The sequence below is a fragment of the Zootoca vivipara genome, chromosome 1 (assembly GCF_965207765.1).
Source record: "Zootoca vivipara chromosome 1, rZooViv2.hap1.1, whole genome shotgun sequence".
Taxonomy (NCBI): Eukaryota; Metazoa; Chordata; class Lepidosauria; order Squamata; family Lacertidae; genus Zootoca; species Zootoca vivipara.
This window is the reverse complement of record NC_142582.1, coordinates 86,541,184-86,565,016: the sequence shown is the minus strand read 5'-3', so window position 1 is coordinate 86,565,016 and position 23,833 is coordinate 86,541,184. Positions and strand designations below refer to the sequence as shown.

General features: G+C 44.7%; 3 protein-coding genes across 22 annotated transcripts in view; 2 read left to right on the top strand and 1 right to left on the bottom strand.

Moving 5' to 3' along the window:
• The first annotated feature begins 104 nt into the window (after positions 1–104).
• On the top strand, positions 105–12,794 carry KBTBD4 (kelch repeat and BTB domain containing 4). 2 transcript variants are annotated; one of them, XM_035114148.3, is made up of 4 exons: positions 105–284; positions 1,905–2,546; positions 8,634–8,740; positions 11,240–12,794. In XM_035114148.3, the coding sequence occupies exons 1-4, from the start codon at positions 266–268 to the stop codon at positions 12,098–12,100; spliced, it is 1,629 nt and encodes a 542-aa protein (XP_034970039.1). In that variant the 5' UTR covers positions 105–265; the 3' UTR covers positions 12,101–12,794. The 2 variants fall into 2 exon arrangements, with proteins under 2 accessions (XP_034970039.1, XP_088510600.1); XM_088654474.1 differs by having other exon boundaries at positions 1,828–2,546.
• PTPMT1 (protein tyrosine phosphatase mitochondrial 1) lies at positions 12,795–17,204 on the bottom strand. The gene is made up of 4 exons (XM_035114260.3): positions 16,812–17,204; positions 14,832–14,912; positions 13,963–14,154; positions 12,795–13,217 (listed from the first exon to the last, which is right to left on the bottom strand). Exons 1-4 carry the CDS (start codon positions 17,028–17,030, stop codon positions 13,002–13,004), a joined length of 708 nt encoding a protein of 235 aa, XP_034970151.1. The 5' UTR covers positions 17,031–17,204; the 3' UTR covers positions 12,795–13,001.
• A 72-nt stretch (positions 17,205–17,276) lies between these two features.
• Positions 17,277–23,833, top strand: part of CELF1 (CUGBP Elav-like family member 1) — a 38,869-nt gene continuing 32,312 nt past the window's right edge. For 9 of the 19 annotated variants that reach the window (XM_088654516.1, XM_088654507.1, XM_088654513.1 and 6 more), the window contains exon 1: positions 17,279–17,415. The gene's annotated coding sequence lies outside the window, so the exon portion shown is untranslated. Of the gene's footprint in view, positions 17,416–23,833 lie in introns of all 19 variants that reach the window. The other 10 variants (XM_088654539.1, XM_088654527.1, XM_088654534.1 and 7 more) reach the window with 3 other exon arrangements.

The window sequence follows — 23,833 nt, the reverse complement described above, 5'->3', positions numbered from 1 at the left end:
CGTAAGGCGCACGCGCGCCATCGAGCCCTCTCTCCTATTGGTCCGACGTAGCAGAAAGCGCTGCGTCCCGCTCACGCAAGCTTCCACCACCGGAAAACCAATCCGCGCGAGGGGGCGGGACGAAATGATCCGGAAATCAGAGGCGCGCGCGCGGACCGGGTGATTGGCCAGCTTCCGGGAGCGGTTGAAAGAGCGGCGTCGGAAAGTGCAGCCCCTTCTGGTGTCCCCCTGTGCCATTCCCGGTGCGAAGTTCCGAGCCGGCGGGATGAAGGGAGGAGCCTCAAGTAAGAGCTGCTGCCCGCTGAGCGAGGCCGGGGCGCTTCTCTCCTCGGGGCTCAGCCCTGCCCGTTGCGGGGGCGGGAAGGTTCGGTTGCCGTCCGCCAGGGGGTGGGGCAGCGCACACGGACGCCGGGAGGGGCCGGAGCCGGAGCCGCCTTCCAACGAGGCGCTTCAGGGCCCGGCTCGAGAGCGATAGGCCCTTCGCGCCCGGGCCCCGTGAAGGGTTGAGCTCGCTCGGGAGCTCGGCGCCGGCCAACTCGGTGCAGAATCGCCCTGGATCTCTGTTCAAGTTCTGTTCGCACCAGTGTCACGATGTTGGGACTGGGCGCCTCCGCTCAGTGAGCAAAAGCATCGAGAGACTGTTTCCAGATACCATCCCTGGAAGCTCATGGAGCCCTAGCTGCTTTAAAGCAGATGCCGAAACAACCGCAGGCAATTTTAGACTGAGGCTGCATTGCTATAGAGCAGGCACGTCCAACAGGTAGATCATGATCTACCGGTAGATCACTGGACATCTGTGGTAGATCACTGGCTCCCCCCAAAGAAGCTCAACAACTTTGGCTCCCCTAAAAATGCTCAACATTTTAGCCATTTAGCCCCCCAAAAACAGGGCTTTCCTCCCGCCTCAGAAAAGCTCAACAACTCTGACCTGAACCCCTAAAAATGGGCCTTCCTAATAAAATCTCAGCAACTTTGATCTGAACCCCCCAAGAGGGGGTAGATCACTGCCAGTTTTTAACTCTGTGAGTAGACACAGACTGTTCGGACTTGACCACCCCTGCTATAGAGTACATTGCTTGGTCTAGGTCTCATTGAACTCTAGGCATCTCGCTTCTGAGTAGCCTCACAAAGAATCGCACTGCCTTGTTTTTGATCTGTCCAATGGTCAGCTTTCCCCTTCCATCAGCCTCCGTGGTCTTTAGGGCCTCTCTGTGCACTATAGAAACCAAAGGTACCTTTTTAAAGATGGCGTATGCACGGCAGTCAAACCCAACCCATCACAGACTTCCCGATGTCGGTGTACAACTTGTATATGTCTTTCAAAATGCACATTTGTCATTCTTCATATATTGTGCTTGTAATGCGCTCACCCTATAGGCAGAGCACAAAAGGCTTTGGAGCTTTTTAGTGTTCTGGTGATATCTGTACAGTATTTTGGGGATAGTTTTAAAAACAACATAAACTTCCTGCAATTTATGGGAACAAGGAACCCTTGTTAAGAGTAATTCTCTTCAGATTCCTTTGTTCCATTGACTCATACTGGGGTATTTTCCTAGTATGCTCCTCATACTCTACAAAGTCTTGTAATCTGTGATTACCCACCATTTAAGGATTGGTCTAACTTTTGAGTTCTTGTAAATATGGTGCACTATGTCACATACTACATTAAAGACTTGACCCTGTTATGGTGTTACTTGGATACAAAACACTGGTACGAGGAAGTAACTATTAGTGTAGGCTACTGTACACAATCTTTTGGCTGCTATTTCTACATGATAGGAAATGTGTTCCTTATCTGTAGCATTTCTTTTTCCTTTCCTTTTTTAGATTTGTTTGCTTTAGTTGAGATATCAGTACAGCACAAGTCTGCGATAAAAGAATCTCCAATGTCTGTTGTATTTCAGATTACTGGAGGTCAGATCTAAGCGGCAACATGGACTCACTGGACGAGACTGGAGGTTCCTCAACAGAGGAAACTGGAAATTCCTTAACTGAGAACTACTTTGTAAATTACACTTTCACTGACCGTTCTCATTCAGGCCGTGTGGCCCAAGGAATTATGAAGTTGTGCTTAGAGGATGAGCTCTTTGCCGATGTCACCATCTCTGTAGAAGGCAAAGAATTCCAACTGCACCGGCTAGTTCTCTCAGCTCAGAGCTGCTTCTTTCGTTCAATGTTCACTTCCAATCTGAAGGAGGCACATAACCGGGTGATTGAGTTACAAGATGTTAGTGAGAGTGTCTTTCAGCTCCTTGTGGACTACATTTATTATGGAACTGTAAAGTTGAGGGCAGAAGATTTGCAGGAGACTTACGAAGTAGCAGATATGTACCAACTAACCGCCCTCTTTGAGGAATGTTCCCGTTTCTTGGCTCGAACAGTGCAAATGAAAAACTGTTTGCAAATTATGTGGTTGGCTGATCAGCACAGTGATGTGGAGCTCTATACGGCTGCCAAGCACTGTGCCAAGTCATACTTATCACAACTTCAAGAAACTGAGGAGTTTCTGCACCTTCCTCTCCGCCTCCTGACAGATATTGTCTCAGGTAAGTAGAATGGTTACTGAGACTTGTGGTTACTAAGGCCTTTCTGAGAGATTTGGATTAGACCCACGGCATTTCAGTTTCAGACCTAGTTTTGAGTCAGATGCCTTTGATTGCCCTGGTACATGGCTCTAAAGCGGAAAAGAGGAGCACCTTCCTGTTGAATCTGCTGCACCTCTCAGAGGCTTTTGGTTCAATAACTTGTGGTATTCCAGGTTATTTAGTGAAGATGAGGCTTGGAAGCACTTTTTAAACAGATTCTAGTCTTTCCTGGAGTAACAATTCTTTAAGGTGGTACTGGGTGCCGCAGCCTCATCTCTTTTGCTTATGAAGTTCCACTGGGCTATGTTCTGTTCCCCCCTTCCCCAATTGTAATTCGTTTTAAACATTTCTATTCCCATGTTGTTTAGTATCTACATGAAACTACTAGGAGTGGTGATAGGGAGATTTGGAGGTCTATGCAATCAGTGTGCAGATTACATCCTACTTACTCCTCACATTCCAGGGAAACTAGCAGTTTTAATAGAAATCATTAATAGAAATGGGCTGGATGGCAGCTAGTAAATTGAAGTTTCATCTAAATAATAGTAGTATATCCAACCTAGAACTAGGCAGTATCCACCAAAGTAGAACCACTAGTGATCTTAAAACCCTATATGGTTTGGCAACAGGATAAATTCCTCCTGCATTAGCTTACCCATGCACTCAAATGCTCTGCAGAGGCTTTTTGTTTCTGCATTCATTTGGTTGGAATGAAGGGGAAGGTTTTTTGTTGGAACTCCCTGCCTAAGGATGTTGATATTGTCGTCTCCTTGACCATCTGCTGCAGTGCAAAGCTCTTTCCATTTAAGAGGGCTTTTGGCCTTTAGTAGCTGGACTATACTACTATACTACTGGTATGTAATCTTTCTGTCTCATATAATTGCTTTATTGGCTGTCTTGTTATTTTTGTTGGACTTCGTTGTAGTTTATGGGTTATCTGCCTGTGGGGGTTAGCAGAGTTCTAGGCATTGACTTCTGTTGGTTCAAGCAGGGCAAACCCATAATCACCAATGCCAAGCAAGCATCTTGCTGTGAAGCCACTAGGCCTAGAATGCAAGATTGCTTGCTATGTCTCGCCTATCATATTTACACTTTCAGAAACCCCACAGCAGCGAGGTTATGAAAGCTGTTTATAACACACAGCTCTAATTACCCCTCCCATCAATCTTTGGATTAAGACCTAGCAACTCTGATTGGTGGTTGTGTACTTTTCTGCTGTGAGGAGAAAACGGACCCTTAGAGCTCTGCTCTGTTATCCTCTTCTTGAGGGAGCTCTTTTTTCAGTCTGCTATCTCTAGGAATAGCAGAAATCCATTTTGCTTGCTGTTGAAAGAACCACCTACATCTTGATTCATGTTACCTAGGAGTATGTTTTGATAAGCTGTAAAATGTAGTTCAAAGTGTTTTCTAGCTGTTTAAGAGGTTTTGGTACAGTCAAGCAATATATTACATTTTGTCAAAATAAAATAGCTCCTTCTGGAGATAGATTTCACAGTAGCCATGTGTTCTTCAATAATGCTGTATACTGTTAAATCTCAAATTCTTAAGTTTAATGTGTTCAACCCAGATAACCACAAATACCTTTTTGTTACAAATGTTACAAAAATATTTCACTTCATGCATCTAATACACAGCTCTTAAGAAGTAAGGGTGTACCCCTTTTCTTCTGCTCTTTATTTTTACTATCGCAAAATTGTTCTGTAGGAAGCATTTGTGGACAGAATGCAGTGAACTTGTTCTGTCAGCGCAAGAATTTCTGCTTGTGCAACAGAATTCTCCTCTCCCCCATGCGTACCCTGCACCCTCCCCAAATCAGCTGCAGAGGGCTAGAGAAAAACCCAGAACAGATTTAGGGGGCACACAGTGGACGTTCCATTGCACAAGTGGAATTCCTAGCACTGACAAAACAAGTTACTTGCATCCTGCCCTTTTTTTTTCTTCCTTTTTTTGTCAGGCCTGTGGAAACATGTCAGGGGGAGCCAACATTACCTAATATGTTTGGCTGGGGGAGGGCGAATTGTATGCAGCTCAGGGCGGTCATGCAAGAAGACAAATCATATGTCAAGATATCTTTGTGAGGAATTGAATAAATATGAAATTTGTTAATCGCAGCTCTGGTAGAATTAGCATTGAAAGGGAAATCCCCAGATCCACCAATAGTTAGGATAAATGTCCAGTTTCCTATGGCAACCACTTCTGGCTCTCTTGTCATTTAAAGGTCCAACCACCTCCTATCTGGTTTTCTGCTATTAATGTCGTTACAGAACTTCTTGCTGTTGGTATTTCTTTTTAGCAATGTGCTCCTCAAATTCTCCCCCCCCCCAATCACTTTTCGTCCACTTGCATTTCTTTTGCCGAAGTTTGTGTTCCTTTTTGCTCTCCTAATTTGAACAAGGCTTCCATTTTATAACACTTGCATGTTAACCAAGTGGGCATCCTCTTGGCTCTGGTGGGACCTTTCTTAATCTGAGCATCTAATATTGTGATTTTAAAAAACTCCCAAGGAGTAGCATCCTCCTTTCCATGGCAGCAAAGGAGCCGTCATCCTTGGAGCGTGACAAGAGCTATCATGTTCCTGAAGGCCTTGTCCACCAAACTCTCTTCCTCTCTCAGCTTCTCTTGGTCAGCCACTTTGGCCCCAAGGGAATGAATCTGTTCCCTGAGAGCTGGGAGCTCATTGCATCAAGGACAAACCCATTTTTTTCCACCACATAGATCAGGGGTCAGCAAAAATTTTCAGCAGGGGGCCGGTCCACTATCCCTCAGACCTTGTGGGGAGGGGTGGACTATATTTTGAGAAAAAATATGAACGAATTCCTATGCCCCACAAATAACTCAGAGATGCATTTTAAATAAAAGGACACATTCTACTCATGTAAAAACACGCTGATTCCTGGGAATTTGTTAGGTCAGAGGGTGGAGGAACAGTGTGCTGAAGAACCTAGAAGGGACTGGACATTACTTCCTGAATAATTACGTACCAGACTGAAATTGATTTAGAGACAGAAGGCCTCTTGACATACAACTCAAATATTCTATGCAACTATCACTTCCGGTCTGGCAGCCATTGGCATCGGCGGGGGATTTTTGATCTCCGAAAGTCCCCAGCGACCCAGAGGAGGGGGGAGGTCGCGCGGGCACCGCGACCCCCCGGAGAACCCCCGGATTGAGCTTTCCGGGTGTGTGGGATCCAGCTGAGCCCCGTAAGTCCCGTTTCGCCACCCGGATTGCGCCTCTTGAGGTGCGCCGAGAGCCGGTTGAGCGGGATGGAGCCTTGGGAAGTCTGCTACCTCTGGAACGCGAAGCTCCATGCCGAAGCCACTTTGAGCGCCAGATGCCCCCGTTTTGATTAAAGATTGGACTTGTAAGTAAAATTTCTTTGGAAAAAAAATTAGAGAAGATTTGGTCCGGGGAAGGGAATTTAAAAAGGAAACGGAGGTCGTTCCCCCCCCCCTTATTGAGATAAGAGAGCAGCCACCAGACCTGCAGCCGCAACGCTGGAACGGACTGGAAAATCCGCTAAAAAATTTAAGTTGGACCCCCTCCCGGTGGAGCAGAGCCAAGGGAGGGAGAGGAAATCTCTATTTTGGATCTCTGCATAACTTTTATGAAGTTCTGGAACAAGCCCTTCTAAACCGAGGGCGAGACCCTGGGAACAAAGACCAGTCGCCATTGTGATTTCACCGGTAAGGAACTTTGTATTAAAAAGGAACTCTTGGTTTAATAAGTCGGGTACGGATTTAACAAGATTTTGCGAAGTAAATGAATTTAAACAGAGGACTGTGAAATTGCGTTGTTGAAAAGAATTGGATAAAGGGACTAAAGTAAATCTGGGAAGTAACTGTGCACCATCTTTGGGAAAATAACATGCACCTGCCATTGTAATATGAGAACACAATAGAATCGAATAGACAAAACAATGAGTCTCCAGCTGGACAAGGACAAAATGAAACTTTTGCTACAACTTGTATACGAACTAAGAGAGGATGTGTATGAATACACGAAACAGATACAAAATCTTAAAGAGGAGATACAACTGTTTCCCTTAAAGGATACGTTAGACTTACAGGAAGAAAACAAAGAAGAGCCGAAAACAGAGGAACCCGAGCAACCTGTGAGAGAGGCTGCAAAGGACATGGACTCTACTCAGACGGCATTAGCCCAAGAGACCCAGAATGCTGGACTCTCAGTGAGAGAGGGAGCCCAGAATCTGGGCTTGGATAACCAGAGAAAGTTTGTAAATCTGATCGAGTGGTGGCTTTGGGGGGGTAAAGAGGTGATAGGGAGGAAAGAGAGCTGGAGAAAGAGATTGGATCAACACAAAGAGGAGTGGAGAGAGGGAGGGGGCATGGTGTGGGTAAGAGATGGAGTGGGGTGAAAAAATAATGAATTTTTAATATGGGACGGATTAAATGGTTGGAAACTGGATTGTTGCAAGGAACTGGTCGAGGTTTACAGGGAATTGCCTATTAGGGGAAGAAGGGGGAGACAGAGAAAGTAACTGAGAAATTTTGTGTGTTTTTCTTTTTTTCCTTTGAAAGTAATCAATGGGGAATATTTTTTAGGGGAAAGTATAGGCTAAGGGGTTTAGTTTAGATATTTGATTAAGTATTATTGAGGGAATATTGTAAGAATGGGAATATAAATGATTATATGATGAATTAGATTATTGATATAAGATTAATTTGAAAGCAAGGAAACTGCTAAAGTTGGGTTTAAAATGAACTCGGTAAGGGAGGAACGGGGAGGTCACAGATATGTTAAGCAATATTAGATGTAAACAAAGAATCTTGTATGGTTTTTTTTCTTTTTTACTGTGTTTTTCTTTTTAGTATTTTTCCATTTTTTCTTTTTTTCTCTTTCTTTTTTCTTTTATGTGGTTGTGCCTTTTTTGTATCGTATTTAGGATATTGCACGATGTGATGATTTGGAAAATGTATAAGCTGAAAATTCAATAAAAATTATATTAAAAAAAAACAAATATTCTATGCAACTATGTACTCCAGGTGGTTTTTAATACTCAGTTACAAAGGTCATCATCAGTTATGATTTGTAACATGATAGTTATATTACAAAGTTTATTAAAAATTTGAACTGAGACAATACATTGCTTAGTCTTAAATATTTATTTATTCAATTTATATCCCATCCTTCCTCCCAAAAAAGCCCAGGATGGCACATGATGTATGTAGTTCTGGCATTAGCAACAGCTAATGCCAGAACTCCGAGCTACAGGAAACTCAGAAAAAAGCAAGCTTAATGGCCAGTATTAGTACTGAATAAAGTTTAAGATTTATCTGTTGTTTGGCCTACTGACCCACTTTTTCAACTGAAATCCCTATTAACTTCTGCTGGTTTCTACAGCCACTGATCTTATTACTTGTAATGGGATTAACCAAGAACCAGCTTTCCCACAGAAGCAAAGGCCTGCTAGAGCAGGAAGCGGGGTACTTAATTGAATCAGGCAGTGGAGCTGTATTTGACTGGACGTACACCATTGTATTGAAAGCACTGAATATTTAAAATTATTTCCAATATCCCTGAGCAATGCAGTAGCTTAAAACATGTCAGGATTTGGAACGTGGTTAAAAGTTTCTTTGTACGCAATACCGTCATCAAAAAATATACTAAATGTTCTGGTGAATAGCTTTTCTGAAATGACAACAAAAATCATGTCTTTTGCAGCATCACTTCTTAAATGTGAGACATATGACAAGAAATTTTTTTTAAAAAAAAATCCCAAAATTAAGCAGGACAAAATGAAGGCCTAGCTGTTTAACTGTGGCAAGCAGAGAATGTAGTCTGGTCCTATTAATAATGTTGAGGCTATGTTTACCAGTTAACAAATTCATTAAGCGGATAGCCTTGGGCAGGAAATATGTTTGCTGCTTCTGTAGAATAGGAATGCTAACATGCAAAGGCTCCTGCTCTTGTTTATACCAGCTAAACCTGGTATGTATTGGGGGGAAAGAGAATACTGTACTTGCTATGCCCATGGCATGAAAATTTTATAGTTTAAACATGTTTTTTTTATTTGCAACCATACAGATGGGGTTCCATGTTCACAGAATCCAGCAGCTGCCATAGAAACCTGGATTGGCTTCAATAAAGAAGAGCGTGCAGGTTTCTCAGAGATACTGCGATCAAGTTTAAAGGTACATGACAAAGCAGTCTACTCAGTGCTTCAACCTGCCTCCCTTCACTGTAATCAGTGTAGAAAGGTTTCCATAGGTAGAAACGTGGGCTGCCCTTGACACTAGAGTGATGTAAGCAGTGCCAATTAGTCTGATGTGAAAATAGAATTGTATAGAATAGAACTTCAGGGTCCTCCTACCTTGGCTCCTTTTGCCAAAGCACCTTCCTGCCAAAAGACAACACAGCAGAATCAAACGTATTCCTCCTGTAGTGCTTCAAAAATGTGAAAACAGGTGGTCATTGCTGCCCTACAGATGTCAACTCAAGGGGCATTAGTGCTACCGGTAGCAGCAGTCAAAGCACTCCTGGCAGTGTGATCCAGAAGCCACATAGCACTTAGCTATGCATGTCCATATGCATCAAAACAGAGTAGTTGAGGAGACATTTTTCTTGCAAAGTGCTTGGCTAAATGTTTAGTGCTTGGCTAAAACAGAATCAGACTGTCTCAACTCTTTTGCTCATCCCAGGTCAATTCACACTAGTCTATGAACATCTAGACAGTGATGCTCCTTTTCCTTAGGACCTAGCCAAAAATGATGGTGATTAACTTCCTGAGCCCTGTGAAAAATAGAATTCCTTTGAGGAATGAATGTAGGGTGAGGGCCATTGAATCTGGATGGAAGATACAGAGTGCTTTCCAATATGACAGGGCTCTCCGCTCTGAAATCCTTACAGCAAATAATAAATAATAATAAATAAATTTTTATTTATACCCCGCCCTCCCCAGTCAAAAACCGGGCTCAGGGCGGCTGACACCAACAGAATTACAATAAAACATAAAAACAATTAATTAAAATACAGATTAAAATACAGTATTAAAATTTAAAATGCAGCCTCATTTCAAGTAGGCCATAAATCCAAGCCATGAGGGAGGAAAACACAGGGGTCAGGCTGAGTCTAACCCAAAGGCCAGGCGGAACAGCTCTGTCTTGCAGGCCCTGCGGAAAGATGACAAATCCCGCAGGGCCCTGGTCTCCTGGGAAAGAGCGTTCCACCAGGTTGGGGCCAGTACTGAAAAGGCCCTGGCTCTAGTAGAGGCCAATCTAGCCATCTTATGACTCGGGATCTCCAGAATATTATTATTTGTGGACCTTAAGGCCCTCCGTGGGGCATACCAAAGGCAATAACTACCAAGAAAATCACCTTATGTCTCAGAGACATTTAAGGTTATGGCTATAAAGACTTGAAATGTGATTTTGCTAGGGCTAAAAAAACTTGTTTAGGTTCCAGGTGGAAAAGCGATATACCAGGGGAAGTTTCAAGTAACTCCTTATAACACAAGGATGTGAGGATATGCAACCCTTGCACCCCTGAGACAGAAGAGAGAGCTGCCCCTTGCTTTTTGGAGTATTATGTGTCAATCCAGACCATCCCAGAGGAAAGTGAACACCCACTTTGATGTTTACATGCAATGTGTCCTCATCTTTTCCTACACCACCTCACAAAGGCCTTCCACATTATCTCACAGGTGCAATGTGCACAAATTTTATATTACTGTAGTTTAGAAAGGTAATGACTGCTCTGTGGTCAGAGTCTTTATGTTCTAGACCCCTCCTCTTTCAGTTGTTGAACAGGAAGGTACAAGGTCTGGGTGGAGAAAGTGTCCTTGGGATCTCTCTTCTACCAAAAGGATCCCAGTCCCATCAGATTGGAAAACCAAGCCATGCTGGACCAGAAGGGAGACACAAACAATTTCACCCCCTCTGCAAATAACCTTTTGGATCGGACATCCCCAAACTGCGGCCCTCCATATGTTTTGGCCTACAATTCCCATGATCCCTAGTTATCAGAACCAGTGGTCGGGGATGATGGGAATTGTAGTCCAAAACATCTGGAGGGCCGAAGTTTGGGGATGCCTGCTTTAGGTCATGGTTGTGGGTGGAAATGTTTATAACCTGCTCACCTTGGAAGTTGGCTGAGGACACAAACAGATTATCTATATATGGATACCCTTCTCAGCTGCTGGAAAAGACTCAATTGAAATGCTAGTTTAAACTTGCTAGCCTCATAATTCAGTAACTGAACATGTGTTTCTTAACTGTTTATCTAGTTTTCATCTTGCCCGTAATATAGGAAGTTGTCTATAATGATTGACAGCAAGTCTCGAAAATTTCAGACAAAAGTCTTTTCCAGCTCTACTTGGGGATGTTAGGGATTGAACCAGAGGCTTTCTGCCAGCCAAGCATTGGCCTGGAAAGCTATATACATTATGGTTATAAAGTGCAATGAAAAAAAATAAAAGGGTCACAAGAGACTTCAGTCCCAGCATGTCGGCTATCAGTGGCCTAATATATTGTGGTAATTGTGGACTAGTTTACTTAATAATTTGAGCTGTGAAACCCCAAGCTAATTTGCTGTAGGTATTTCTTTGCACCTATCATTGGCATGCCTCCTCTTGACTGAATTTCTGCACATAGACCTATGCACAACTTTTAATGAAATTTTGTTTTATTGTTTAGGAAATTGGAGAGAACGTTCATATCTACCTGATTGGAAAGGAGTCATCCCGTACACATTCCCTTGCTGTCTCACTGCATTGTGCAGATGATGACTCCATCAGTGTTAGTGGTCAGAACAGTTTGTGTCACCAAATCACTGCCGCTTGCAAGCATGGTAGTGACCTCTATGTTGTTGGAGGATCCATTCCACGACGCATGTGGAAATGCAACAACACCACGATAGACTGGGAATGGTGTGCCCCCCTGCCCCGTGACAGGCTACAACACACTCTGGTTTCTGTGCCCAGCAAGGATGCGATCTATTCACTGGGGGGCAAGACACTGCAGGATATCCTCTCAAATGCCATCATATACTACAGAGTAAGAGACAATGTATGGACAGAGACTAGCCAGCTGGAAGTTGCAGTGTCTGGGGCTACGGGTGTAAATCTCAACGGTGTCATTTATTTGTTAGGCGGGGAGGAGAATGACCTTGATTTCTTTACCAAGCCCTCTCGGCTTATCCAGTGTTATGATACAAATACAGAGAAGTGTCATGTAAAGCCTTACGTGTTACCCTTTGCAGGGCGCATGCATGCTGCTGTGCACAAGGACCTGGTGTTCATTGTAGCCGAGGGGGATTCGCTGCTGTGCTATAACCCTCTGTTGGATAGCTTCACGCGGCTCTGCTTGCCAGATGCCTGGAGCTCAGTACCATCTCTTTGGAAAATTGCTAGTTGTAATGGCAACATCTACATCTTCCGGGATCGTTACAAAAAGGGAGATGCCAACACCTTCAAACTCAATCCAGCCACTTCTGTGGTGACTGTCAGCAGTGGCCTCAAGGTGCTACTCACAAATTTGCAGTTTGTGTTGGCATGAAGGAAGAAAGGTGCAGTGCCAGAACAATACATTCCTTTAAACAGCTCAGAGATGTATAGACCCCATAGCTCCAGCTCCTTGAGAAAGATCACAATACTTTAGAGAGTTCCCTGCCCCACCTTTCAACTCCTGCTCACAAGCAGCAGCATTGTAGCCACACGTAGGTGGCATCTGTGTTCTGTCTGGATTACTGCTATCACTGTGGTCTCCTGCTGGTTAGCTTCTTGTGTCTCAGAACCCCACAGCTAAGAGGCTTCTTGGGTCTAAACCCTTTACCAACAAGCCCTATGCAAAATAGATGAAGTATTTCTACAGTCTTAGTTGCAGGCTATCTACTGCAGCAATCTGTCACGGTACAGAACATCCCTTAGAGCTGCAGCTAGCAGATAAAAGGCTTCCTCCCTTATTAGGGCTATGAAGGACAAATTTAGCTAGAGGTACTGAAAGTAACATCAGCAATGCATTGGATATGATTGAACTTGGAATAAAGGAGGCAGCTATCCCCGACTGTGTTACTACCTGGCAAAAAAACGGAAAGCTTAGACCCTTGCCCTCATATTTAGAGGGCTCATTCTGTGACATACGGGGGTGGGGGGGAGAACATGTTAAAAGAGGAGAATCATGTCAAGCCTATTTGTTGATACTGTAAGATCCTTGGGGTGCAAGTCTCAATAAAGGCCTTCCGGAACAACTCGTTTATAATTGCTTGTATTCGAGAGGGAGCAGTGCTGACAGTGGTCCCATGCTGGTGCACTGAGATAAGTAATAATAGAGACCAGCAGTAGAGGCAAACCATGTTCACCTAGCACTGATAAAGCTGGAAGCTACCAGATCTCCTTTGCTCTCATGCTTCAAGAAACTTTGTGGTAGCTGAGACAACAGTCTACCCCTAAACAATACGTTAGGAACCAGGTGTTTTCAGCGGACGGTTCTGCACGTTGTGTGATGGCTTGTTCTTTCTTTGCTGAATCTTTGGTGGCTCTTGCTGTGCAGGAGTTCCAACTGCTACACACGTATGAAAGTCCTCCAGCAACTTCATTTGCTTTTCACGTATGATTATATGAGGACGTATCTTAAGAATGGTGGCTATTGCTTGTTGAGGGGTACAGTGGTGGAGCTGCAAAGGCAGAAAATCCAAATGAAAAATTATCTAAGGTGGGAACTAACTAGCTTAAGCAATGGAATGGGAAAACAGACAGTGAGAAAGGGAAGTTCAAAAACAATACCCTCAACAAATCCCAAATATTTGTTGTCATTTGTGAGTCTGTCGGCTAAAATCTGCCTTGTCGGATCCTAGCAGATTACTCAACAACTGTTATACTTAACCATCTCTTTTTTGCTCCTGCTGGAGGAAGAATGACTTCTGCATTGCTTTCCATTCAATCTCAAAGCATAATTGATTATATTTGGGCTATATGCTCTAAGTATCACAGCATGATGAATGGATACAAGCCTAGACAAAGATCTTATTTTCAAAACTAAATGATGTACAACTGGTAAGGAAAAAAATACACTAATAGTAGTCTATCTAATATCCTACACATTTTCTCCCCACTTTCCAGGCAGCAAGGGGCTTGCAAGTGCAAGCATTTTTCATTCATACTGCCAACTTTAATACAGAAGTGGAAATGACTCCCAAGTCCGTCCCAGACACAAGAAAGCTGACAGTCATACTAATTTTCTCTCCCAATGAGTACTAAATGAAGTGCTATACCCTAATTAAAGCAAATAAATTAAGACCATGTTGGAAGCAGAGTAGCAGTCCTGGGAAGAGTTTCACTTCTCTTATTCTTATTTAACAGAAGCAGTTTGTGTACAATTGATCAATTACCACTTTCTCGGTGTATTGGAAGCTTTCTTACCTGAATTAAATATGCAGCAACCATAGTGGCACTACGAAAGCGGCCAGCTTTGCAGTGCACATATACTGAGTTCCCAGATGCACGGTGCTTCATCACAAACTCAACACCTTTATGCAGGTTTTCCAATGATGGGACTCCAGTCAAATCAACAGTACTAAGGCGCAACTGTTCTACACCCATTTCCGCCCATTCCTGCAATTAACCCAGAAAACACAGAATCATCCATTTGGAAAAGAGAAGCAATGACCACTGTCACCTTTTCATTGGGCACACTGAAAGTCAAGGGAAAGATGCCGCAATTAAAAGTTGCTAATTTGGGCTGCAGTTATCTTCTGAACCCTATTGAACTCAATGGGACTTACTTCTGAGTAGACACACATACAATTGCACTGTTAAAAGTTAACGAGGGAAGCTGAAAAGACGACTGCAAAAACAGGGCTAAGAAAATAATGCGGGAGACAAAACTCTAAAGTTGGGTAGCAGTACAGTGAGGGTAACTAAGTGGGGAAAGGGGGAAATTTATCTGAGTATAATTCCCACTGACCTCTGCATTTATTAAGAAGTATGAACAATTATGTTCAACATGCCTTTTCACCAAGTAAACATGCACATAACTGCAGTCCAAGTCAAGACGTTTCAGTGAAAACATGGCCTGAGGCTTGCGCATCATGGGAGGCCAGTTTGGTGCTAATGCTAACAGCTTCTGTGTAAACATGCACAGATCTGGCAGCATAACATGCAGTTCTGATTCAGTAAGATTTTGGGCTGTCCAGCATTCTATACTGATGTTTAAATATTCCCTTCTGAGGGAGCTTGTCAGTTGGGTTTCCTCTTTTCTTGGACACAATGGAGTTTGTGGGGGGACTCACCTCAGAAGAATAACACAGGAAGCGAGTCTCATACTCTTCGTTCATGGTGACCACTCCTCGGACATTCTGCTCCTCTACCAACTGCAGGAAGAACAGACAACTCAGCCCAGGTCTCAATATATTTCAGTATCTAGCCCATCCTCCCCTTGAGTGAATGGTTCTCATTCAATATGTGCCATAAACAGAAACTTGCAGACAGAAGGCCATAGAAGCAGGTAAGCACTCCCTTTTTTAACCACTTTTGGTGGAATCTAATTTGTTACTCTGATTTTAACTTATGCTTTAGTTTTGTCAATATGTTCTGCTGCCATTTTAGCTATAATTTCTTTATATTTTATTCTGTTCACTATTGTTCAGTTTTATTTTGTATAGTGTTTTATACATTTATTCTGGAAACTGCTGTGTGATTACGATACAATGAATAGCAGTCTATTATTATTATTAAATTTATATACTGCTTAATGCCAAGATGGCTTCTGAGTAGTTTACACAAATATAAAAACCAAATGAACAACATTGTTAAAATACACAACAAAACAATTCCATTAAAGCAATAAAATATAATCATCCACAATGATTCAAATATGCAATCAAACAATTTCAAACAGCACAGCAATTAAAACAGATGCATCTTCTAAAAAAGCAAGTAGAATGTCACTACAGATAGGGGCCTCTTGTATTGCTGCAAGGTATGGTACATGCCTCAGCACTGGTGCCAGCAGTTAAAAAGCCCATCTCTGCATCATCACAAGCTAACAATCATCAGGTTGTGACAGGATTAACTGGGATCTTAATGCTTTTACCTGGCAATGGAGCAGAGGTCAATCAGGTAACCCAGTTCAGGGTTGTTTAGAGCTTTATATATATCTATCAATCTATCAATCAAAGAACTAAAATGGCTTGGTGGCCAATAGGCAGGAGTGTTGATCCCTTCACAGTTGGCATGAGGTGTATCCAATATAGGGCATTACTTGCCACCTGGACCTCAACATTCTATACCAGCTGCAGCTTCCAGAGCAGCTGTCAGAAAACTTCACAGTGCATTATAGTAGTCTAAACAGGAGGTTACCAGTGCATCTATCACAGTGGCCAAACTACGTTGTCCAGACTCCAGGAAAGTTGACTAGGTACTCTTCACCAGCGAAGACCCTCAGTGATATTCTCTGAGATCCATCATGCAAGCTGGAGCAGAACCACCACAGAACAGTCTATAAATCTGATCTATAAATCTACTGTTGCAGGTAACAAATTGATTTGTACCATTAGTGGCAAGGGATAATTTATTCCTTCTGCTCAGTGCTTCACTGCAGCGGGCCTTGGACCCAAGAGGGGCAGCTGCCCCCACTTGAGTTGCATCAAAGCTGGAGAAAGGCTTGCTCAGGAACCTTTTCAGGGCTCACTAGTCAGCCCTTCACGTGAAACAACAGAAGCCAGGATACCTTGTAGCTTGTGTGCCCCGCAAAGAATAGCCCCAGCTGTTTGCTGGGTTCGAATCAGGATGCGCTTGCAAACCTTGAACTGCTGGCAAATTTCAGCCTCCATCTCCTTCCATGTTGACAATCCTACACCGGCTACCCTCTTGTTGATGGGGTCTACCTTACGAATTTTTGCTGGTAGATCTTTCAACAGCAGAAATCAAAGAGGTAAAGGCTTGCCCATAGGATTTACCGAGCGTGTTCAGCGCAACGCTGCACGTGCCGCGTTCGAGAGTAAGCCCGCGCCGAGTTAACATAGCAGTGGGCGCAGGGCTACAGGCTGAGTTTCTAAAGGGAAGGATGCAGCTAAAGAAGCAGAAACCTCGTGCGCCGTGGGAGCTATTCCGCGGTACCTCGCAGCTCCCCGGCCGAGTGACCCGCAGAACCAGCCCTGGGGAGAAGGTGAGTAAACGGTGCCACGCGCTGAGCCGCAGCTCCCGCCCAGCAGTTGAAAGAGCACCCGCGGGTGAGACGCCTGCTCCGCCCGGCCCGGCCCTCCCGTTACCTGGCGACTCCGTCCCCGCAGAGGCAGCGCCCCCAGCAGCACGGAGCGGTCGACGCGGCTGAACCAGGGCCGCTGCGAGCCGGGCAGCCACTCCCGCACCAGCGTGTACAGCAAGGTCGGGTAGAACAGGACCCGCGCGGCTCCGGGACCCAACGTGCTCAGCACCATTGCCAGGCCGCTGGCCTCCTCGGGGCGGGCCGGGCCGTTAGGGCAGCTCATTGCGCTCGACGGAGAGGGGGCCAGGCCGCAGACATCTCGGCGGCGCTGACGAGCCCGCGCGTCCAGGCGCAGCTAGAACTGTCGCGCGGTGGGCGGGGAAGAGCAGCGAAGAGAGCAGCGAGCGTGCTCATTCGCGAACGGAGGGGCGTGCGCGCGCGTTGGAGGGGGGGGGGACGAGTCCGCTCGTTCTCTCGCGCGCCTTTCTCTCGTTGGTGCGCCTCCTGCCCTGGGATGGTCTTTCCCGGAAGTGCCGCCATCTTGCGAAACCGGCCTGAGGCGGAGGCAGCCGAGCGGGGCGCGGGCGGATCCCCCGGGGCAGGCGCGAGGGCGGCGGCCGCCAGGAGGAGCCCGGGAAGGGCAAAGAAGGGAAGGCGCGCAGCCGACGGTGAGTCCGCTCCATCCAGCTTGCCGGCGGCGGACGGGACGTCAATTTATCCGCCTTATTAGGACTATTCTCCCTCTCTTAATTGGGCCTCGTTAGGACCCGAACGACTTTCGCTTCCCTTCCCGGCTGGCGAGACGGGAGTTTGGGCGGCGCGGGGGGGGGGAAGGGGAGGCTGCCCTGTCTGCCCCTTTTCTCTGCCTCTCAACGGCCGCTGCCTTGACGTTGACGGGCCGCCAGCTGCGCGGGTTGTCTGCCTTCCGCGGGTGGCGGGGCGGGAGCGTCTCATGACCAGCCGGCGACTGTCCCAAGCCCTGGGGGGGGGGGGTGAGAAGGAGAGAAAAGCGGCTCTCGGGCGCTTGGGTGGCGGGCAGCTACGCGTGTTGACGCTTGTCCCTTCTTCTGGTGTTTGCGCTTCTCCTGAAATAGTTGCTGGCTAGACATTCCGGGGCGGGGGAAGAATTTCGCAGGCGCGCTTTATCGCCCGCGGGGCTTCGGGGCAGCGCAAGCCGCTGGCGTTGCCATCCCCGGGCCTAGGGGGCGGGGCTCTCCTCCTGGAGGCTGAGGGTCTGACGCCGCACGTCTGTGTCTCTCCCCTCCGTTACGGAGCTCTGCTTTACCTTTGAGATACTACTATCAACTTCCACTCCCTCGCCGGCAAATTTAATCCCCCGGGCCGTGATAATGACCCTCTGGAAAGTGATTCCGACGAGGGAGGGGATGTGCGATGTATTCCTGGCGGTTTAATGGGCCCCAAGTGGAAGGAAAATGAGGAGGTCGGAATCCCTGGAAGATCGGCCACGTGCTGCGATTTCAATGACGACCCCCTGGCTCTTGTGAAACGTCTCCCTGGCTTATAATGGCAGCCCCTTAGCTCTCTCCCCGGCCACTTGGCTCAGTCAGAGTAGTGCGCCACAAGTAGTTGGGGTGTTGTGTTTCGAAAGGCATTTTGCCAGTAGGGGAGAAATAAACGCAGCAAACTTAGAGCAGAGGCAGATGGAGGAAAGAGGGACATGAGGGAGATGCTTTTTTAAAAAAAGTACAGGTTGTACCAGTACTTTAGTAATGTTATGTGGGTATGGTTCAGTGCTAAACTACACGGATACTTGCATGGTTCATGTATGTGGTTTCTTGTGTGGGAATTGCTGTACTGCACTTTCTCCCATAAATTTATTAACTTATTCTTAGGATACTAATATATGAGAAAATACTGCATGTATATGCTGCTTCCTTTTTCCATGTACTGCTCCATTGGTTGCAGGAACATACTAGAACAGTTTCTCTTGTTGCAGAAGAGGGAAGTGTTGCTGGGAGACCATTTTCTGTACAGTTTTACATGGTCTGCAATTTACTTCTTTCAGTTTGCTATAGCTTGGTCTTTTTTCTTCTTCAATTGCTTTTAGAACTATTCACTTTTGCCACTTACATAAAACATTCATGTAGTTCCTAATGTTTCGTTTCCTTACTATGTTCTGGGTACAATAGAGAAACAGGATATTGGGAAGTGGCTGTCAAGATGGACAAGAAGAGAGAGCATTACTGTATCTATCCTATGCCTCTGTGTAATGTGTTTTCATTGCAGTATACTATACTGCTATGATGGCTGCTGCTTGCTTTGTCCCTTGCTAGGGTGGAAGCATACTGAAGTTGGCTGTCAGACAGAGTGATCCTTCTGCTTCCTTCAGGGTCATACTACCTGTTTCAAGGCAAGGGGGAAAGTTTTGGGGTAGACAAACAGAAAGGATAGGGCACAGAATGGCTTGAGAAACTGATTTGAGGGGGGGGAGGAATGGAGTTAAGGGAATGAGCAAAAAGCACTTCTTCCACCCCAAGAGAAAATGGGATATTGGTTCCAATTTCTAAAAGTGCCTGAAACTGCATACCTTTTTACTTTCTCTCAGATATGGGGAGTGGCTATCTTGAAGAATACTGCTCCTGGTAACCCTGAGATCACTGGATGGAATAATGTTTATGAATGAAATTGCTCTTTGAATGTTTTAACAGTTTTGGAATGTTTTTGTTTTTAAATTGTGGATCTATTTGCTGCCCTGGACTCCTTCAGGAGGAAGGGTAGGGTATAAATTCAATCCATCTATATATAACAAAATGTAAAAATCGTGAAAGTGTGTGTTCCACTTTTCTCCGTAACCGCTTGACCGATCGTCCTGAAATTTTGACAAAACGATCCAGGCCACTCCCCAAGCGTTGTTGGGAAAGAAAATCCCTCAAATCTCACACCTGGGCAGATATATACCTGGTTTTCCACCAAGTCAAACAGCGCCCTCAAGTGGCGTTATTCCCTCAGCTCCTCCTCCTACACCCCCTCCCTTCCTGTGAAATCTACACCACACCCACAAACCAAATGACACCATCAACCAAGCAACTGAAACCACCAAGGCGGCCATTATCAGACCCCTAGGCCCCTGCCAGGCTGCCAGGCCGCCACTAGGCCCAGGGGGGGGAAGAGGGCGAGCGCCCGGACCGCAGGTCGCAGCACGGCCTTTGTTTTATGTAGCCCCCTGCCAGGCTGCCAGGCCCCCACTAGGCCCAGGGGGGAGGACAAGCACATGGATTGCAGGCCGCAGCACGGCCTTTGTTTTTATGTAGGCCTGAGGCTCAGGGGGATCTGAAGGGGGGTTATTACCCTCCGTTTCACAGACTAATCCACAGCAACGCGGGAAGGGCCAGCTAGTCAGTCAATAAAAATGCAACACTTAGATATATTACTGAATGATGGTGGAGACTGGCCTCTCTCCTATGGGGAGGGGATAGAGTTCCTTAGTCCTTCCACTCCAAAATCATAGGCATTCTAGTTGATTGCTATACCATTTTGTGGTGGCTTTGTCTACTATTCTGGAGTTGGATTTTTGTAAACTGTAAATGCCCAATTATTCACTTGAAATACATTTGCTTGCATTTGGCAGCTGAATGTTTGTGCAGATTTTTGCTGCCCTTACAAAATTATTTAGTGTGATTCCTGACTGCATTTTGTGTGCATCTGATCATTAGGTTTGTTCTTTCAATTCTGGTTTCATCTAGTGAGAACATTCCCAGTGGAGTGTTAAAACATACTGAGTTGATTTGCATGTCATGTTCAAGCCAGGGGTACCTAATCTGTGTCCTCCAATTCTTGGTTGACTGCAGTTTCCACCATCTCTAAGAACATAAGAATAGCCTGCTGGATCAGACTAGTGGCGCAACTTGTCCAGTATCCTGTTCTCGCAATGGCCAATCAGATGCCTGTTAAAAACCAGGATTCCAGCAACTGGTATTCAGAAGCATTGCTGCCTCCAACTGTGGAGGTGGAGCACAGCCATTATGGCTAGTAGCCACTGAGAGCTCTCTCCTCCATGAATTTGTCTTAAAAAAAATTCTCTGCACTTTCTCCATTCCATGCATAATTCTATAAGCATCTATCATGCAGCCACAGAAAGCCCTCTCCCTGGTTCCAATAAAAAAAGATATATATTGGTGTGACCAGAAGTAGGATTAGAAACAAACACACAATCTGAGTACATATTTGTTCCTTCAGCATGGATTAAATCATGTGTCTCTGTTTTGCTTTAAATGAGGCTTGATTATTTTTTGCTTGCTGTCATGCATAGCTGTCAATGCAAAGATAGAGGTAATCCAATCTGTGTGTCTCAGAATGAAGGCTGATTGGTGGGTTCATGAAGGGATTTTTGTCCTTGTAAAATGTGATACACCAGAGTGTGTATCATCCCTGACACACTTTAAAGCATATGGAATCTGGTGCTTTCCATTTGCACTTGTCCTTAATATATTTCTTGCTGTAAGAGTAGCTGCAAAATTGGAAATACCCGTTTTGTTTAATTCGAAAATGCACTGTCCTGAAGATGTCTTCATTACTTTTTCATCTCTGGATGATCTTACAGATGTCTCTGGACACTTTTTTCCAGACATATGCTTTTCCATCACCATTTGTGTTTCTGGGTATCTGGGCAGTGCTTGTTTAATTTAAATACAGTACCATTGTTTATGAAGAAGTCAGCCTAGTCCTTGAAGTCCTCTTCTTACCCAGGGGTCTAACTTATCTAAGAGCCCAACCTTATCAGCTTAAATCTTGCCTTGTTTTCCAGCAAATATTTCATGCCTACCATCCACATCATCTTTTCCCTAGCTTGAGCTTCTCTTCTTGGCTTGCTGCATAGTGATTTTCTTGCTGCCTGTCTCTGAAGCTGAGTTGCATGGAAGTGATAAGCTCATTGCAATGCAGAGGTTATCTGTACAGGCCCCAGAACTAGGATCTTTAAAAGTATTATTATTAAAAACTACCACTCATTTATTTATTTTACCATTGTGAAACTAAAATTTTCTTATGCTGTTCAACCTACCTTTATTTTTAAATTTATGCATGTGATAAGAAAGACAGTTACCTTAATTTCTGCCTCCCCCAATTTATTTTTCACAGGAAAGTGAATATCATAATGCCCAGAGCAAGCTGTCGAAATTATGTCTGTATTTGTCACTTTGCTCTTGAATTTGTCTGTATCACCCTGTCTTTTTTATGAATATAATTATAACTAGTCTGCATGCAGATCATTGTCTGTCCCATTGTTCAGAATTTTTCTGTAGTATCCACTTGTCCATTAACATTGAAAAGTGGGTGAGTTTAACAGATTTTCCCCTGTCAATTAAGTTTCCTTGCATCTGTTCATGGCATCTAGATTTTTGGTTATATAAATTGGACACTTTCTTCACTAAACATATTTTGCTACATTTCTAAATGTGAAATAGGTCCGTTAACTGTCACTGGGTATGTATATATTAGCGGGCAGACCAGAAGCTAGTTTCTTTTAGCAACCATGTAAGGGTAAAACTGCTGAATTTTTTTACTCCTCAAGAGAACGTGGAGCTAAAACAGTTCTTCGTGTCTTCTGTATTGGTACAAATGCTGCAGACTAGCTTGCAGAGTGGATGGCCTTGTGTGTCACATTGTATTTCAACCAGGCTTCCAGTCTCTGCATTTGCCAACCTGTTAGTTTGTATACATTTTTGGTACAACTGGGGGCCCAAGAAAAAGATGACAATGTTGGTGTCTGGCAGTGCTAATGGACTTGAAATACCGGTATATATTGCTGATAAAGTAACCAGTCTGTGAATGGGTTAGCTCTGAAACGATAAATATTTTTCATCGGGGGTGTTTGAAGACCCTGTCATCGGTTGGGAGAAATATACCAGTATTTATGAGAGGGCATTATAAATTCTGTAATTATTTGATAATGTGGGCCCATAAACTTTGAGCTGGCATACACACCAACCATTATTACACATAGAGAACTTGGGGGTGGGGTGAATTTGTATTTGGGTTGGAGCTACCAAACCAGGGAGACATGTGCTGCTTCTGCCTTTGAAGTCCAGTGCAAAATGAAAGGCACTGCCCCATAGGACACTGTGTTCTAAGGTTTTGCACCACATATTTTTACTGCTTGTTTCCTGTGATGGTATCTCAGGAATATGGTGTGCTGCATTTTGATGCAATATTATCTCCCAGATAACCAGAAAGATATAACATCCATGAGCAGTTCAAAAGCATACTGGCTTGAGTAGATAAATAGATATCACTGTGGCCGGAAGGTAAATGACATTTCCATGCACTCTCACTTCCGTCATGGTGTCACGTGCCATAAATGGTTTAGTCATGTTTGCCACATGACCCGGAAAGCTGTCTCTGGACAAACGCTGCCTCCCTTGGTCTGTAAGTGGAGATGAGCACTTCACTCCATAGTCAAATTTGACTGTACAATGGTCAGGGCTGATGGGAGTTCTATTATTATTATTATTACTACTACTACTATTACAGTTTATTATCCCCCCTTTATCCTAAGATCCCAGAATTAAAATGCAACATTAATATTAATACAGTGGTCCCAGCTCCTGCCAACCTAGCAGTTCAAAAGCATGTCAAAGTGCAAGTAGATAAATAGCTACAGCGGGAAGGTAAACGGCGTTTCCGTGCGCTGCTCTGGTTCGCCAGAAACGGCTTAGTCATGCTGGCCACATGACCTGGAAGCTGTACGTCGGCTCCCTCGGCCAATAATGCGAGATGAGCGCCGCAACCCCAGAGTCAGTCACGATTGGACCTAATGGCCAGGGGTCCCTTTCCGCAAAACCAGAAATAGCGTCCCAGTTTGAGAACTTTACCTCTGTCTAAGAGTGGAATCCGAATGGTGGAAGCGCACCAGCGACGGGAGGCCTCATTAGGGAAAGCGCGCCGTGGTTTAAGAACTGTTTCGGTTTAAGAGCAGACTTCCGGAACGGATTAAGTTCGTAAACCGAGGTATCGCTTTACACGATTTTCCACAATATTAAAAACAGTTTAAAACAACTTAAAATTGCACAAATAAAATGTGTCCTAAAAATATACATCAAGTGTCAAAAGCAAGGCTACAGAGGTGTA